The sequence below is a fragment of the Lipomyces oligophaga genome, assembly GCF_038497815.1.
Source record: "Lipomyces oligophaga strain CBS 7107 unplaced genomic scaffold V1516scaffold_3, whole genome shotgun sequence".
Classification (NCBI taxonomy): Eukaryota; Fungi; Ascomycota; class Lipomycetes; order Lipomycetales; family Lipomycetaceae; genus Lipomyces; species [Lipomyces] oligophaga.
This window is the reverse complement of record NW_027117787.1, coordinates 705,057-720,958: the sequence shown is the minus strand read 5'-3', so window position 1 is coordinate 720,958 and position 15,902 is coordinate 705,057. Positions and strand designations below refer to the sequence as shown.

The 15,902-nt window shown below is 44.9% G+C and overlaps 9 protein-coding genes and 1 non-coding gene across 10 annotated transcripts; 6 read left to right on the top strand and 4 right to left on the bottom strand.

Annotated features, from left to right (window-relative positions):
- Positions 1–478: 478 nt before the first annotated feature.
- V1516DRAFT_623306 (CRAL-TRIO domain-containing protein) lies at positions 479–1,847 on the top strand (the record flags this gene model as incomplete). Its single annotated transcript, XM_066919621.1, has 2 exons — positions 479–811; positions 1,035–1,847. The coding sequence occupies 2 exons, from the start codon at positions 479–481 to the stop codon at positions 1,845–1,847; spliced, it is 1,146 nt and encodes a 381-aa protein (XP_066778032.1).
- Positions 1,848–2,290: 443 nt separating this feature from the next.
- On the bottom strand, positions 2,291–3,051 carry V1516DRAFT_695280 (uncharacterized protein; the record flags this gene model as incomplete). Its single annotated transcript, XM_066923985.1, has 2 exons — positions 2,291–2,552; positions 2,612–3,051. 2 exons carry the CDS (start codon positions 3,049–3,051, stop codon positions 2,291–2,293), a joined length of 702 nt encoding a protein of 233 aa, XP_066778031.1.
- Positions 3,052–3,779: 728 nt separating this feature from the next.
- Positions 3,780–3,876, top strand: V1516DRAFT_t33. Its single transcript has one exon. It is a non-coding gene; the product is annotated as a tRNA-Tyr (tRNA).
- A 28-nt stretch (positions 3,877–3,904) lies between these two features.
- V1516DRAFT_673003 (uracil-DNA glycosylase-like protein) lies at positions 3,905–5,049 on the bottom strand. Its single transcript, XM_066921831.1, has one exon. It carries the CDS (start codon positions 4,990–4,992, stop codon positions 4,117–4,119), a length of 876 nt encoding a protein of 291 aa, XP_066778030.1. The 5' UTR covers positions 4,993–5,049; the 3' UTR covers positions 3,905–4,116.
- Positions 5,050–5,123: 74 nt separating this feature from the next.
- Positions 5,124–6,292, top strand: V1516DRAFT_672999 (mitochondrial 54S ribosomal protein uL11m). Its single transcript, XM_066921830.1, has 3 exons — positions 5,124–5,584; positions 5,654–5,851; positions 5,907–6,292. Exons 1-3 carry the CDS (start codon positions 5,426–5,428, stop codon positions 5,994–5,996), a joined length of 447 nt encoding a protein of 148 aa, XP_066778029.1. The 5' UTR covers positions 5,124–5,425; the 3' UTR covers positions 5,997–6,292.
- A 351-nt stretch (positions 6,293–6,643) lies between these two features.
- Positions 6,644–8,149, top strand: V1516DRAFT_663501 (uncharacterized protein; the record flags this gene model as incomplete). The annotated part of the gene is made up of 1 exon (XM_066920516.1): positions 6,644–8,149. One exon carries the CDS (start codon positions 6,644–6,646, stop codon positions 8,147–8,149), a length of 1,506 nt encoding a protein of 501 aa, XP_066778028.1.
- A 1,013-nt stretch (positions 8,150–9,162) lies between these two features.
- On the top strand, positions 9,163–9,958 carry V1516DRAFT_622211 (SAM-dependent RNA methyltransferase; the record flags this gene model as incomplete). The annotated part of the gene is made up of 3 exons (XM_066919572.1): positions 9,163–9,628; positions 9,711–9,829; positions 9,902–9,958. The coding sequence occupies 3 exons, from the start codon at positions 9,163–9,165 to the stop codon at positions 9,956–9,958; spliced, it is 642 nt and encodes a 213-aa protein (XP_066778027.1).
- Positions 9,959–11,031: 1,073 nt separating this feature from the next.
- Positions 11,032–12,525, top strand: V1516DRAFT_684832 (uncharacterized protein; the record flags this gene model as incomplete). The annotated part of the gene is made up of 1 exon (XM_066923586.1): positions 11,032–12,525. The coding sequence occupies one exon, from the start codon at positions 11,032–11,034 to the stop codon at positions 12,523–12,525; it is 1,494 nt and encodes a 497-aa protein (XP_066778026.1).
- Positions 12,526–12,641: 116 nt separating this feature from the next.
- On the bottom strand, positions 12,642–13,848 carry V1516DRAFT_672993 (Sds3-like-domain-containing protein). Its single transcript, XM_066921829.1, has one exon. The coding sequence runs from the start codon at positions 13,778–13,780 to the stop codon at positions 12,779–12,781; it is 1,002 nt and encodes a 333-aa protein (XP_066778025.1). The 5' UTR covers positions 13,781–13,848; the 3' UTR covers positions 12,642–12,778.
- Positions 13,849–15,823, bottom strand: V1516DRAFT_672990 (uncharacterized protein). Its single transcript, XM_066921828.1, has 3 exons — positions 14,324–15,823; positions 14,177–14,270; positions 13,849–14,125 (listed from the first exon to the last, which is right to left on the bottom strand). Exons 1-3 carry the CDS (start codon positions 15,721–15,723, stop codon positions 14,042–14,044), a joined length of 1,578 nt encoding a protein of 525 aa, XP_066778024.1. The 5' UTR covers positions 15,724–15,823; the 3' UTR covers positions 13,849–14,041.
- Positions 15,824–15,902: the final 79 nt, after the last annotated feature.

Genomic DNA, 15,902 nt, shown 5'->3' with positions numbered 1-15,902 from the left:
CAGGATGCAAGCCAAGCTAGAAGGGACATTATCAGATTCGTCAGATTGAATCAGATACATCGCAAATGGCTTCTTCTGTTCTATAAGTTTATTTCAGCCTTAGTGTAGTCGACTTTTCACTTCAATTCCAGCTATTCATTTCAGCTTTTGCGCCCATGTTTCCTCGAGCAGTTTCCATTTGTTCTGGTTGCATGCAGCAGCTGCACCTAGCACGCTTGATCGGCCGCACGCAAGCCGCACCGGGAGTGTCACCTCTTTGACTATCCGTTTCCAGAACCAATTTGGTAGGCCTCTCGCTCTACAGACTTTTACCTTTTACCTGTGCGCCTCTTCATCAGGTTCTTTTCCCGAATGCATCTTTTGGTCTCTCCTCTGCTCCTTTCTTCGTTATTCACAATTTGCAATTTCTATTCGGCTATATTTGTCCGTGAGGCATACGCTTATTTATCCAATTAACTTTTAAAACAAGACACATAAAATGGTTCGCTACGTCCCTTTCGGTGAGCCGCTTCCATCGTGTAAGCCGCCTAAGCGACCGGATTTGACTACCGACGAGCAGGAGAAGCTTGACGCGCTCTTGGAGTACGTTAGAGGATTAAACGAAATCCCGGTTTCTTCGGACTCGTCCAATAAAGAGAAGGCGCCTTTAGACGATGAGGAACAAGCTTGGATTACTCGTGAATGCCTTCTCAGGTATCTTCGCGCTACCAAGTGGAAACTTGCTGACGCTCAGAAACGCGTACTGGGCTCCTTAGTATGGCGTCGCGAGTATGGAGTCCGCGACCTCACCCCGGATTATATTTCACCAGAGGTAAGCAATTCTCTACAATTTTGCCTTTGCCAAAATTTTTGGATGTTATTATTGTTACTTTTTCAATGAATTCGCGGTGACTGTAATTTACCCTTGATTGCGATATGCGATAGGTTTTCCATTTTGGTTCCAGCTCACTTCAGACCTGAATGTTCCTTTTTGTACTAGAAATGCCAATTCTCGATTTTTAGAGTTTATAGATACTAACTTGTCTTCAATTTAGAATGAAAGCGGGAAACAGCTTATCCTTGGTTTCGATTTTGACTCTCGTCCGTGTCTGTATCTCTATTCTTCTCGCCAGAACACGGAGAAGTCAAACCGACAAATTCAACACTTGGTATTCAGTCTTGAACGTGTAATTGATTTTATGCCTAGTGGTCAAGAGAGTCTGGCGCTACTGATTGACTTCAAGGATTCTACAAATTCTAAAAACCCTTCAGTCAGTCAAGGACGTCAAGTTCTCCATATTCTCCAGACACATTATCCTGAACGTCTCGGCAAGGCACTTGTGATCAATATTCCTTGGTTTGTCTCACAATTCCTTCGCATCATTTATCCATTTATCGATCCTCTTACCCGTGAGAAACTAGTATTCTCCGAGCCTATTGATAAATATGTTCCTAATGAACAATTGGATACTGTTTTTGGAGGATCGTCCGACTTCCAGTACGATCACAGCAAATATTGGAACGCCATGTGCGAGATGGCGGCAGAAAAGCACAAACGCTATATGGCGAGATGGCGCGAGCTGGGTGGTGGCGTCGGCCAGTCGGAGGCAGAACTTCGAGCTGAAACGGATCAAGAGATACAAGAAGAAATTGCGAAGACAGAAGCTTTGGAAAAATCTGTCGAAGCTGAAGAAGCCTCTAAAGTAGCTACTTCTTCCTCAGTTCCTCAGGAAATATCAGGCAACACGCAAACTGCTGAAGAAGCTGCTGCGAAGCTTGATGCTGATGTAGGACTTGGCGAAAAAGCTATTGACGACGAGGTAGTTACTCAGCTAAGTAAAGTTGCTCTTGCAGAATCTAGTTCTTAGATGGCTTTTGGTTTTGTTAAAGTAACATCAAAAGAGCTCGACAGATCTAAAATAGAGGAAAATCGAGAGGGATCGAGCTGTGTGGATATATATCTCTGATCCGTTTGGAAATTAGTAATTATCTGTTTTTGTTTTTTGCTAGTCCGGATTCGAAATGTTTATATTCTTTCCTGTCTCATTTCTAGACTTGAGAAAGAGATATAACCTAAAGGGCTGTCATCAGCTGTGTTATTTAATTGGCAATAAATGCTTGTGTCGCTTAATACTGCTTGCGAATGTTTGTTTGGCTAGTTTCTCCACAAGCTATCCCATACAATTTAGTGTTTGTTTTTATGTATAGATTCTTGTTCAGTTTATGTTTTCGATTTTCTAGGCTTGTATTAATTCATTAAATTTAGCAATAACTTCAAATTAGTTATCGGCAAAATGAACTCCATATGCGATCACGGAGTTGGTTTTGCGCATTTCCTCTTTTCTACAATGCCACTTTTGGGACATTTCATGGATTGCCAATCGACTGGATACATGGGCTCGCCGGAAGTCTCACATCTAGCAAAGACTACGCCTAAATCGTTTCGGGCGGTCGTAAGATAATAATTTGTACCATCACCAAGAGAGATTACCTGTGCTCGGATGAGATCTCCAGGTTGAAAACATGATAAAATTCTCACTTTATCAGGCTCGGTTTCTCTTACATCTGAAGTTCTAAAAGTTCGAGTTTGTCAGAATAATAAATACGAATACTGCACGGACAAAAACTGTACCTAATCATACCGCCATACTCTTCCGTCGGGTTTCCGTCTCCAACAGTCAGTATAGATACAGTAGCAAACCGTGGATTGACACGAGTTACTTTTGCTAGAACAATATCATCAACATCTGGAACAGCGTATGCTGCGTCTGAAGACCGATAGCTTCTCACGACGCTAACTTTTGGAAGTTTAGCATTGGTAGCCAAAGCTCCCGATGCTCGTTCAGGTGAACGCTCAGTTCCGTTCTTATTTGATGTCTCGGCTCCCAAACCTTTCGAATCCCGTACAATAGTGACCTGACCCAATAGTGATGCAATGATGGTTCCGTGAGGTCCTAATTTTTGATCCACATAGGTTCCTGATCCTGCGACGAACTCTCTCGCCGAACAGAGTGGCTGTCCAGGTATTGCTCGATTAGGTAAGTTTGTTACATCTGTAGCTATCCGGGACATCTTATGCTACTTAAACTCAACCAGCTAATATATCTTTAAGATGAAGGTGTTATGGACACTTCACTTCAGAACTGTGAAATATATTTCTGGTCGAGTGGAGGAGATACCCTAAGCCGCTGCTTAGTGCTCAAGGGTTTATTAGTTAAGTTATACTGTCATGTCGGCACAAGACACATACTAACAATGCCTGCAGGTTGAAGCTGTCAGTGAAAAAGCTCCAGGATGTCAAAGGAAGATAGACTCTGAGATATGGACTTTAGAACTTGAAGTAGATACTGCCTAGAGTTTTAAGAGATAGATTAATCGGCTACTAGACTTCTGTACAAATCGGAGCCGCTGCCTCTCTCAGTGAGTCCAGCGACAGTGCATTGAGTAGCGTGGGCAGTCTTGTCCTGTTTCCTCACGGACATCTATTAGTCTTTTTTTTGGCTTTTTCATTCAGATTTTTGTGGAAGTCGTAGCCTTTATATATTCAAGGTATGACAGTGGCTATATAGTATGAAATTCAACAAAGTATGACTCGCTCGATTGTTATTCGTAACACATATTGCCCTATGGACAGATATTCGAAAACTTGGTATTTAAATCTTTAAGATTTACGAAGACGCAGCACACATATATATTTGAAGTTCAAGAACAAATTATATGAGTAGGCTGCTCTCAGAATATTTTTGCATAGATAGAAAAATCCGTTAATGTAGGTTTATAAGCATTTACACGTCGAAAATCTCCGGATGGCCAAGCTGGTAAGGCGTCAGACTGTAAATGAGTTTCTCACTTTGTAGTGGTATCTGAAAATCGCGTGTTCGAGTCACGCTCCGGAGATTTAATTTTAATTTTTTTCGATTTGGACTTCTGGTTCTGCATTGCTCAAAATAGAATTTGTAACAATTATAATATATATTAAATGTACGATGAGTGAATGATATAGAGGATTTAAATTAACAAACATGCTCTCTTAAAGCTTGTTTCCGCAATTTTTATCTCAGAGCATTGATTGAACTCTCTTATCAAGTTTTATCAGATAGTTAATTTTTCAGAATGCATTAAAAATAAGTCGAGATTTCATGATGCAGATTCACGGACATTCTCTTGTCTGCTACGTCGGACCAGCTGAATTTCATTACCAAGTTGAGCCCAAAGTTCAGACTTCATCGCTCTTGAATAGGCCGCTACTCTTCCCGATGTTGAGGGAATGACAAATATTTTCGGTTTTGAAACAATTTTCGACGATTTACTGTTAGCTGAAGCAAAATCAAATCCATAATCCGATTGGAATCCGAACGTAAATTCAGAGGAAATCAATTTGCGACCTGTTTTGAACTTGTAAATGGATTCCCAAATACCTTTTCCGACTATGCAAACAATTTCTGGACTGTGAGCAATCAGTTTAGCTTCTAGAGAAGGCGTTCCAGCGACCATCTCTTCCTGAGAGAGCTCGCTCTGTTCGGCTGTCGGTCTGCTAACAAGATTTGTGATTCCGAGATCCCAATTTTGAGGCAAACTTTCGTCATCTATGCAAGTGACTCTTCGAGAGACGCAGCCAGATTCAGACATAAGGGGCCAAAATAGATTTGTAGGATTTGCAAACATATGGCCATGCTTAGCGGTTGCGACGCCTGGATTTAGACCAACAAATATACAGATCAGATTTGGGCCAAGGCGGTCGGGAACTGGTGATAGGTGTGCATACTGAGATGGCGGAGCGTATCCTCTGACTCGTTTTCGTTTTTTTTTGGTCTGTGAGGTGCATTGATTTGCGGATATGGAAGAAGACGTAGTCGGAATCAAATGCTGCCGCTTAGACGGTGCTCTGGCATACTCTAGGTCAACCTCTTTGCTGGCAAATTTGTCCAGTAGACCATGAAAAGACAGATCTTTATTTCCATTCTGTACATTCAGATTTTCCTCGTTTTTGACAGTAGCATCACACTTCGGCATAGAGAATTATCGAGTCGAACAAATGATTCTTTCGCTATCTACATACATACAAACACCACACTTCCTTCATGATTGCACTTTACTGAATTCGGAGTTGCGCCGCTCGAGATGTTTCTAGTCCACGACCGCCCCCATCTGTGAGACCAACCGGCTCTAGTACATCCACTATCTCAACCTTTACCGAGGCAGTTTTGCTATTCTGACTTTGTTTGCTGACATCGATTGGGCTTGGTTGAAGATCATCAATTTCGTTTTTAAAATCGAGATTTCAGTGATTGAAGCTAGTATCTACACTCAATAGTCCAAGTACTGTTAATAAATTTTCGGGTTCATCTGCCGCATTCGCGAACAGGGTGTGGGCTAGATAAAGTACCCCACTTACGAATACCTATTTTATTTGCGACCTACTACCTCAGCGATCAACTGAACTACAATGGCAAATCGCGCTGCTAAAGACGTTTTAGTTAAGCTTATAGTCGGGGCAGGTGCTGCTACACCTTCACCACCAGTTGGTCCAGCACTCGGATCCAAAGGTGTCAAGGCTATGGATTTCTGTAAGGAGTTCAATGCTCGGACGGCCCATTTCGTTCCGGTGAGTTTAAATGTTTTGATTATTCTTATATGAAGAATCTACCTGACATAATATTTCAATGCTTAATAGGGAATGCCAATTCCGTGTACGATTAGAATCCGACCGGACAGAACTTTTACGTTTGACATCAAATCGCCTCCCACTTCATATCTTCTGCTTCGTGCAGCTGGCGCTAAGCAAGGGGCGGGCAAACATGGACCGAACGACCCTCCAGTTGGAAAAGTTAGCTTGAAACATGTATATGAAATTGCAAAGATCAAGCAAAAGGTACGTTTGATTGAGATTTAAGCATGTTTTAGTCAGGTTGCTAATGCTCCACAAGGACACAAAGATGTCGGGATTGAGTTTGGAGGCCATTGCCAAATCAATTGTTGCTTCTGCGAAGAGTGTTGGTATTGAAGTTGTTGCTTGAATGGCTCAATTTACTATTTCCTCTTTCTGCTTCCGTTGCGCAGCTAGTCCAGACAACCGCTAAATTCATTATAGCCGCTTTCGGTGAATATTTATATTACTTCTCTTGGGGGCATTTACACATTTTCAGAGGGCCTCATTTGCTGGTATATAACGCATCTACATTTCATATTCACATCTATGCTCCACTTTCTATATTCAAACTACCATCTCTGTGGTATTAATGTATAACAGTAATAGTTTTGTTGCTTATGCAATTTTTTGTATTAATCATATATCTATTTATATTATTATAACTTCAATGCTGTCAAAATAGTGGGTATTTTGATTTACCGACATGGTCTAACGTTTCCATCAGATTTCAATAAACACTCTGGAAGTCATCAACCGGTCAGTAATATGAATCTCACTTCTTCTGAGAATGGTACGTGCCCCTTTATCCATGTTGTCGACAAGTTCGAACTATTGGGAGGTAATATGTAAACATTGGATATAAACAAATGATATGACCTGCCTGTCTGGATAGAAAAATGAATGGATTGTTGATACTACGACTCAGTCTTGCATTTCCATATTCAATTTTATAACTGAAGACGAGATACCAAGTTTGTTCATTTTAGATAATTTTGGGTAGTATCGTATGCTATCATGAGCACATTATTACCAGGTAATGGCTCGACAAGTGGCTCAATGGGGATTGGGACTGCACCAACAGCAGTAACAACAACAACGACAACCAAAATCCCGGTCGCGTTAGATACACCAGAGCGGTCCACATCAAGATCCACACCGACGGCTGTTAGACATGGATCTCGAAAGAAAGCGGATCTTGAAGAAGGAAGAGGACTAGGAGGGACACCACGACTTGTATCTCGCAGTTCGACACGACAAAGGAGGATTAGACAGATTCCGCGAAATCAACCAAGAGAAGCCAGTTCCGAAGAGGATCCACTCGAAATTTTACCATTCATTTCTCCTCTTAAATTCAACCAGAAGAAGGGGCTCAAAATTGACGGTATTGAACCTAACACGCCAGGACTGTTGAAGCCAACGCAGCAGCGATCACCGCGCAAACAAAGTCCCAAGAAACCCAGTCCAGATAAAAGTGACAAGTCAATTCCACAGTCTTCAGGATGGAGTGTTAATGTTTTGATCTCTGATACTGATACTACGCTGGCAGCCGTCGCAGATTCTCCGGATATACGCTCTCCTCCACCTCGGCTGACTATTCTTCGACGGAACAATGTAAATGACAAATTATCGACTTCGACCGACGAGGATGCTGCACATATAGGAAGCTTAAATGCATTCGATAGTTATGACCAAGAATTCCCAGATTTGAGTGGTCAGGTGCTTACGGAACAAAGTGCCAGCGAGATCAATGCCCGAAGTAGTGGTTTGGCATCCATAGTGGGACCGTACAAGTCACTATTGCCGAGTCTGACAGTGACAAGCAAGACAACTCCAACCAGACTAGGGGAAAAGACTGGCGGCGGAATTGTCAGACTAGGTGCGTTTTACGGAACCGCTCTAAACGGAAGAGACCTTGATGAGCGGATAAGACAAAATGTACCGAGAACGATCGAAACTGGCCATGTTCAAGAGTGGGACTCGAGCACGAGCGACAACGACTCAGAAGGAAGAGTCGGCTCGCCGAGAATATCCAGTGCAGATAAGGTCAACAGCGTGATAGAGAACCGTGATGTGAGCGGAACAACCGGCAGTCGACGAACCGATTTGTATGCAGACAACGAAAGTGAAAATGCTGGAGCCGGACTACAGACACCGGCATCGTCACGGTCAATCAGCCAGAAATCGGACGAAGAGATTAGAGGGGAAGGCGTAGAAACGCAAACAGTCGGAGAGAATACAAGCGTCGAGGACGGGCCCGCTAGCATGCCCACTCAGTATTGTGACAAGCCAGATGACACTAGCGAGAGGGTAAATGAAATGCAAGCACGGCCGTGGACAACAGAAGACTGGAAACGGCTGGCCTTACTACATCCTAGACGAATGGATCCACTACCATCATGGCTAGTTAAGCCTCGAGCAGAGTTGCGAGCAGCATTTCCAGAGTTTAGTGACCGCGAATTAGCTCGCCGAATTTTGGCGTTAGATAGCGGGAGATATGCGAGAGAATGCGGAGACAAGTAACTACGAGAATGTGAATGGAAGAGACAGTAGCAAATGAAACGAATCTGGCATGAAGTAAGACCACTTCCAACCATGTGCTGAGAACAGTGGTCAACACAATAGCTGTAATCGAGGCCTTTGTATGCACAGGCAGACCTTGGCATCGTCTACCCCCTCCAGTACGGTCCAGCGAGGTTATCTACAATGTGGGAGAATCTATACTGCTGTTACAGAGTGCAGGATGATCTGTCTCGGGACCGGAGAGAGAAATCCAAAAATATCCACCGGCGCAGTCGAAAAGTGAATAGCGCAGGCTATTTGTCTGTGGTTTGCGTTCGGTTAGTCTTTAGTATTAGTGTTGGTGTTAGTCGACGATAAAATCGAAATTCCTTCCGCTTTAGACAGAAATGCCTGCTAGCGGACAAGTTGCTTTCAAAACGTGACAGACTGGCAAGTGACAGTACTAAAGGTACCCTGGCGGTGTGCTGCTACGACTGTGTTATAGGCTCCCCCGTACGAGTCTGGGTGGTGGAGCGAGTCAGCTAGTCAGCTAGTCAGCTAGTCAGTTAGTCAGTTCATCATGTAGTCAGCTAGTAGCCATGCTCCCAATTTTCACGGACAAACCCGAAGACGTTCACAAGCTCAGCGTTGCAACAGGCAGTCAATTAGTGAGTTCAGTGCTAATCACGATTTGCGCAGTCGCTCTTGACAGATTGGTATTAAATGAAGCGCCCCGAAATGGAAACGGTCAAGCTCAAACGGATCCAAAGAGGGTCTCGTTACGCACCGTGGCGTGGCGTAGTCACTTCCTTGCTTGTCGAACTCCCAAGCAGGGTCTCTTTCCAGAGAGTTCTCATCTCGTCGCAAGGCAGGCAGGGCCGGTTTCAGTTTCAGATTTGTGCGACCCGAGATGCTAAGCGAGAGTCACGTGATTGTTAGGATTGTGCAGACGCGAAATTTTTCTGAGTGCTCGAGGGCGCGAGAGGACGAGAGGGAGGGACAAGTGGGCGCAGAGATAAAAAGCAGGAGAAACTATGGCGACAGATACAAGAAAGAAGTATGTTGTGGAACATATGGAGGACGGGTTCTATCCATGGGTTTTGCTTGAATACCAGGCCATTTCGGCGGATGTGGGCGGTAGTGGGCAGTTTTTCCTGACGTCCCTGAAGCCCGAGTTGGCATCCAGCTTGCCAGAAGCGCTTTCCAGGCCCGGGATTGTGACGACGACGACCGAGGAAGTGATTGCGCTGGCGGGGGTTTCTGAGAGCGCGAAACAAGGGCGCGTGTGTCTGCTTGATCCGGCGGCAGAGGTTGATCTGAGTCCGGCCGACGCAGAGCAGTTTGACTGGTTTGTGTTTGGCGGCATTCTGGGTGATCATCCTCCGCGCGATCGGACAGGAGAGTTGAGACGGTATGGATTTACGGGACGACGGCTGGGCGACAAGCAGATGACTACGGACACGGCGATCCGGGTGACGCAGATTATTGCGGAGAAGCGAGGTGAGTGGCCAGTGAGAAAGCGAGAGAGATTAAGGAGAAGACGGGATGCAGAAGGTTGACATGCGAGACGCGAATTAAACAGTTGCGTTAGATGAGATTCCTTTTGTTGATTTTCCGGAGCTGCGGTTCAGTAAGCATTCTAGCACGGAGATGCCATTTCGATATGTACGCGACGAGCAGGGCGAGCCCATAATGCCGAAGGTGAGTGTCGCTGGCGCGTGAGTGTGGGCGATGGTGGGAGAGCTTATGAGAGACTGACGGGGCTTTCTGCAGGGCATGAAGGAGCTGATCAAGGAGGATTCCAAACGCGGAATCGAGGATCTGCTCTGAACAGCGAACAAAGAAAAATTAAGATAGCTGTTACAGCATGGCCAGACGGGTAATTTCAAGCAAAGCATCCAGGGAGTACGGAACGAGACAATAGAATAGAAGACAGCAGGTCAGCTTGACATTTAGTTAAAACGAGTTGGACGTACAGTATGAGAGGTAGACTAAACTGAAACCGGTTCGAGCGGCTTGAGCGGCGTCAGTAACACGCGGAGCCAACCTTAGGGTGAATGCGACGGCTGAGGTGGCCTTGTGTGTGCTCGGGCTCAAGTGGAGGTGGCGGGAAGTGGAAACATGTGAGGGACCGAGAAGGGGAAGGGGGGAATGGAGCAGGAGTATGAGCAGATGCAGATGCAGGAGCAGCAGTTTGCAAGAGAGCAAGCAGAGCAGTAAGAAACACGCCAAAAGAAAATCGTGAAATCGCGAAAGATCGAACCAGTCGATGGAGCGTGATCCGTAAAAGGTAAAGCAGACGGATTAAACTATCACCACCGTAAACGAGATAGAGAGCCATGTGATAGCGGATCAACTGGCAGTGCGGATTCGGATACGGCGTCGGTCAACGGTTAAACGAACTGAACAGGAAACGAGAGAATTTGGAGAACGATTCTGAGAATAAATACGCAGGGGGGAAAGGAAGGGAGCATTTAGGCTGCAGGAATGGCCAGATGTGAGATGAGTACGACGGCTACTGTTGTTGTGTGCAGTTAAACAAATATCATAAAAGGCTTCAGAAATATTATATTATATTGCATTATATTACCTTATATTATTATTTCTGTTGCTTCTGAGATAGAAATTGTTTGTATTACTGCTTGTTGATACGATTCATGTAATTATTATATTATACGTCTTCCTTTCTATCGGCCGATCAAATTTCCTTCAGAGCAGCACCACCATCAGCACCGGCATAGACTCGCTCCTCTTGATCACTGCTACCACATTCTGTCTGCTCTTCCCATCTCCTTCCGCTTTCTGCCTTCCTGTCAGCTTTCCTTTTCTTCCTCGTCCTTTTTTTTTCTTCCTCCCCAGGCAGGGCCATGCCAGTCTCTGTTGCGCCAAATGACCTCCTCACAATGATCTCTGATCGGCCGACATCAACCTCAAAACCTGACGACCACGATCCGTCTCTCGATCCTGCAGAGCTGCGCATACGGAGCCTGGGTGCAATCGGCACCGTATCTACTGATGGCGTCGTCTCTCTCCTCTCTCAGCTCCCGTCCGCAGATCTCGATGCCGTGCCCTCGCCGACCAGCACCACAACTGCTGCAGGTCTTCTTCTCAATGCCAGAGCTAGCATCAGTGTCGACGACAGTCTCGGCAGACAACGACAGGATTCTGTGACCTCTTCCTACACCTACTCCAGCTCTCGCAGCGCTAGTACGTCCACTCGAAGTACGAGCATTAGCACCATGGCAAACACTTGCGCCTGCTCTGGTGTATGCTCGTGTTCGTCTTCTACTCCGTTGTCGTTACCAGGCCAGCATAAACCCTCACTAGCTTCTGTTGAGCCTTTGGATGACAATCTTGTGTCCCTGCTCTCTACAGCCTATGCCGTTCTCATTAACAATCTGCCGTCCGTCAACTTCCTCGAAGAGTCTTTCCGCATGCTAACCTACTCCCGCTCGTCCCTGGTTTCTCTGCTTGTTCGACAGGTCCGCAATGCTTATGCCGCAAACTACCCTGAGCGAGTGATCTACTTCAACCTGACTTATGCACTTGACCGTTTTTCTAGATCGGCCATTGCCACTTCTGCACCAGCGTCGACTACTACAACTACTACTCAAGACCCTTCACTTTCGACTCCTGATTTAATATACTCGCCTACTTCGTCGTCACACTCGCAACGACATGGTTATTTTGATCCTGCTGTTTTCGAATCGTACGTCTTTACGAGACACGTTTCTCAACCGTCCGTCCAGCCGAGATCTGCGCATTGCATAGTTTCTCTTGATCTACTTCCAACACATTCATTGCCTGACTTTAATGCGTTTGTTAAATCTCGCATAACCGAGCTCACTCCAGGTGAGGGAGTTATGATTATGGTTTATCCTACATCAAATGAGTTTTTTACAAACTGTTTGATTCCAGTTCTTGACCCTTTGCTCCTGTCACTTCTGTCGCTTAGCTCGATCTCCACAGACGCTTGCATTGCGCTCGCTGCTCATCCTCCTGCTGTTCCATCATTTGATGAGCAGACGTGCGCATTATCGAGCATTGAGGATTGCGAAGTTGTCCATTCCCGGGAACTGATTCTAGAACTCGATGACTGGGCACCTCTTTGGATGGCCGACGAGGAACGCTGGATTCTCGAGACTTTGAATAATCTCGAATCTGCTTCGACTTCGTCTCCTTTCTTCTCAGACTGCGATACGGCTCTATCCAATGCTCATGTTGCTGCTACTTTCTCAAACCTGTTCACAAACGACTGGACTCCATATTCTACTCAGAGCGGACGCTCAGGAAGTGCACGCCAAGTTATTGATGGCATATATCGTGATGCTCGCACAGTTAAAGGGCGCACTACCGTTGGGGTCCATGTACTCTCTGCACGTCCTGCTTCTACATAAATCACCGTCCCTTCTGTTTTGGGAGGGGTTGTGTTTCATGATGATCTTCTGTATTGTACAACATTGTCAAATTTTTTTATGAGGCGTTACTGGGAATTACTTACGATTCTAATATATAAATATACAAATATATATATTTCATGCAATGAAACAAATTTATCTAACCTTAACGCAGACGTAAATTCCAATGATTCTCCAAAGCGCCGAAAACAGAAATTACAACCAAATGAATCCAAGATCGACCAACGAAAGTTCATTTCCTTTTTATTTTCTTCTTTTTCCGTAGTATCGATAAGTCCTCTGATATTTCATCACTTTTTAATCCTGTCATTCCGCCAAATGCTTTATCTCTATGTCGTCCCGAGCCGCTGGTATTATTGGCCGCTAGATTTTCTCGTGTATGACCAAAGGGGAGAGCTTCGCGATTGCTCCAGAAGGAAGCTATTTCGTCGCCTTCGCCTGCTCGACCTGAGCCTGAGCCTGGCCCCGATCCAGAAGCACCACCTCTCTTACGTTTTTTACCATCTGCGTTAAGTGCGCCGGCAAGAACAACGAGATCCGAAGCAGATGCGCCATTGCTATTTGCTGCAGCACCACGACGACGCAATCTCCGTTCTCCAACACTACCCATAACACCGGTCTGACTGGAAGCATCGTTGCCGGCAGAACCTCCACCGTGATGGTATAATCCTCGGTCGACCGATAGCAGCAACGAATTCTCGTTTGCAATATCGATAAGATCTTTATCTTCCTTCAATCGTTTCCGCTGACATTCTAATCGATTGTACAAAGCTTCTCTGATTGATCTAGCAGTGCTTTCGCACTCCTCCTCCGCAATGTCAACATCATGACGATACTCCTTTTCTGCGCGAGAAAGCAAAAATTCATAATTCAACCACAGCGTGACCAACTCTGCGTCTCTTTCCTCTTCTAGATCAGCTACTTTCTCGAGAAATAGGCCATCTGTGCCTTCATGTAATGCTGCTAATCCTGTCTGCAGCTCTGTCAACGTCTCCTCATATATACTATCCTTCTGCGATGCAAACAGACTCTGCAGTGCATTATACCGTTCTGTCATATTATGTCTTCTGCGATCGCGCTTAGAGGCCGGAAGTACGGCGTTGCTACTATTTCCAGTCCCTGCTGCTCCACTGCTAGTAACCCCGTTGTGATACCCGAGTCCACTCGATTGCGAGTGCAAGGTAGTTGGGGCTATCTGTGGAGACGGGGTTGAGGCCGGAGAATGACCAGCCATGACTACTCAAATACGACGGCCAGTAAAAAATTATCAAATAGTAAATAAAATTAAATTTTGAACAAAAAAGGATAAGTTAGAAAGGAGAGAGGAGAAAGCAATTGGTTTGGAACTTCCTACTTTGCGTGTGACTTTTGAGTATTTACTTACTGTCCCGACGGATAGGCACCACTTAGGTACACACCCCAAAGATGACACATGGCCGTCACGTGTACTTCGTAGGGACATTTGCTATCCTTTATTTGGACCTGTTCAGATAAATCAGCTTCGACCAATATAGTTCCGGATGACCCGCTGTTTTTTTGGCAGCGAAGTTAAATAAGTCCAGTAAATTTCTAATGCATCCTAAGGTGGTGTTAGTCTGTGAGGTTCCTGATCCTGAAGTTTTGCACATACGTTAACCAATGTGACGATACAACCGCCCAGAATACTCCGGATGAAGCGACGTGAAATGACTTTCGGTAGTTTAGGGAAGATTACAGTTAGTAAACTAAACAGAGTTAAAACGATTATCAAAAGCGTATTGAACCCAAATAGACCTACTCTCCTGTCAAACCACTTAAAATAGGGAATAACAGAGCTCCAGTACAGGTTAGCCATGGAGATTGATATCCAAAGTACATTCTGACTCTGAAGAACGTCCTTTCGGCCATCGTAAATGTTGCTCGTCGAGTATTGAGTATATCTTCAGCCACTAGAGCTTGCGCAACTTGATCGACTTCGTCGACTCCGTTGACTCCATCAACGGCGACCTGGACTTCAATTTCAATTTCTCCTTCGTCTTGAGCAGATTGTTGTAGAGGAGGCGCATCCCGCATAACCAAATTTTCGATATCATGAATTGTATTTATTCGAGAATATGGGCGATTTCTTGGAACTCCATTTGGATGTGCAGTATGAATGAGAAGGGTGTGAAGTTTCTCGATCAGCTGATCGTAGGCAGCGTCACTGAGGTTTCGGAATGGTTCATGATGGGCTCGGACGTCGTCCAGTAATCTGATCATTTTAAGTCGTGATATTTCCTGTTTTTCAACTGATGGACAACGCGTATATGAATAAATTCGATGGAACAACAAAACTGCCTCCATGGCATCCACACTCTGATACGAAGCATCGATGAAACTCCATCGGGCAAGTTTATCTTCAAAAAAAAAATCTTTGATGATAGTATGTAAATGTCGAAGCACATGGATCGCAAATAATCCACGAGTCGTCGTTCGATGCTCGGATTCAGTTTGCGTTTTTTGAAGTAAAATTGAGCATCCCACCGACGTCAAACCTTGCAGAACGGATATCAGATAGAAATCAGTCGTCCGCATTAAGATCAACAATGAAGGCACAGCTGAGACAGTCATTTTCCGGACGAGACTCAAATATCTGGATTCCACATGAGCTGGTAGGGCTCTTTTTGCAAATACGTGTACGATTTGCTTTGCTGATAAGCTCCCAGCAGATAATCCCATCAACAGATCGTACCAGAACCGATCTGGAGGTTGATCAGGATCGAGCCCTACGATTTGAACCGTTTCTTGCGCGGAAAATAAGCTAGCAATTGCAACCGATCCGGTACCGAAACATAACGAAAGCCCTGACTGAACTGCTGTTGACATTATCATATGACCAGTAAGCAAGCACGTCCCTCGAAAACATAACGTCGACAAAGAATCTCTAATCATTAAAGCAAACGAAGGCCGCGGCTTTACCGGACGAATATAGCTCTTACACTGCGGGCACTGCTTGTAGTTCTTATCTGCAGGAATCCATGTCAGCAAGCAAATTTCATGAGCTATCAAGCTACATGAGCAAGGATGACGCCAATTGTGTGCTTTGTCTCCACGCGGTGGTGGATCGTCGGGACCTAATAAACATATCCAACATCGAGTATCAGGAGTAACAAAGTCTGGGTTGATTTCCACTCTGGTGGTATTCCTGATTTCAGGCATCTTTGCCCTAGTCAGCTCTCTCAAAAACAGTATAAATCTTATTGTTCTTAGTCGATCTTGAGCAGCTCCTTTGCATAGATATTGAAGCTAGATCTTATAAAAATCATTTGAATTTATTTGTCTCCTGCCCTGAAATGATATTAAAGCTATCACTGATTCGTACCCTAACCCAACATATT

Coding starts and splice junctions, on each gene's coding strand:
- V1516DRAFT_673003 (XM_066921831.1), bottom strand. CDS start 4,992: ATGCCGAAGTGTGATGCTACTGTCAAAAACGAGGAAAATCTGAATGTA.
- V1516DRAFT_672999 (XM_066921830.1), top strand. CDS start 5,426: ATGGCAAATCGCGCTGCTAAAGACGTTTTAGTTAAGCTTATAGTCGGG. Junction 5,585..5,653: donor GGACGGCCCATTTCGTTCCG/GTGAGTTTAAAT, acceptor AATGCTTAATAG/GGAATGCCAATTCCGTGTAC. Junction 5,852..5,906: donor TTGCAAAGATCAAGCAAAAG/GTACGTTTGATT, acceptor ATGCTCCACAAG/GACACAAAGATGTCGGGATT.
- V1516DRAFT_672993 (XM_066921829.1), bottom strand. CDS start 13,780: ATGGCTGGTCATTCTCCGGCCTCAACCCCGTCTCCACAGATAGCCCCA.
- V1516DRAFT_672990 (XM_066921828.1), bottom strand. CDS start 15,723: ATGCCTGAAATCAGGAATACCACCAGAGTGGAAATCAACCCAGACTTT. Junction 14,271..14,323: donor TTAAGTGGTTTGACAGGAGA/GTAGGTCTATTT, acceptor AACTCTGTTTAG/TTTACTAACTGTAATCTTCC. Junction 14,126..14,176: donor GTATCGTCACATTGGTTAAC/GTATGTGCAAAA, acceptor ACACCACCTTAG/GATGCATTAGAAATTTACTG.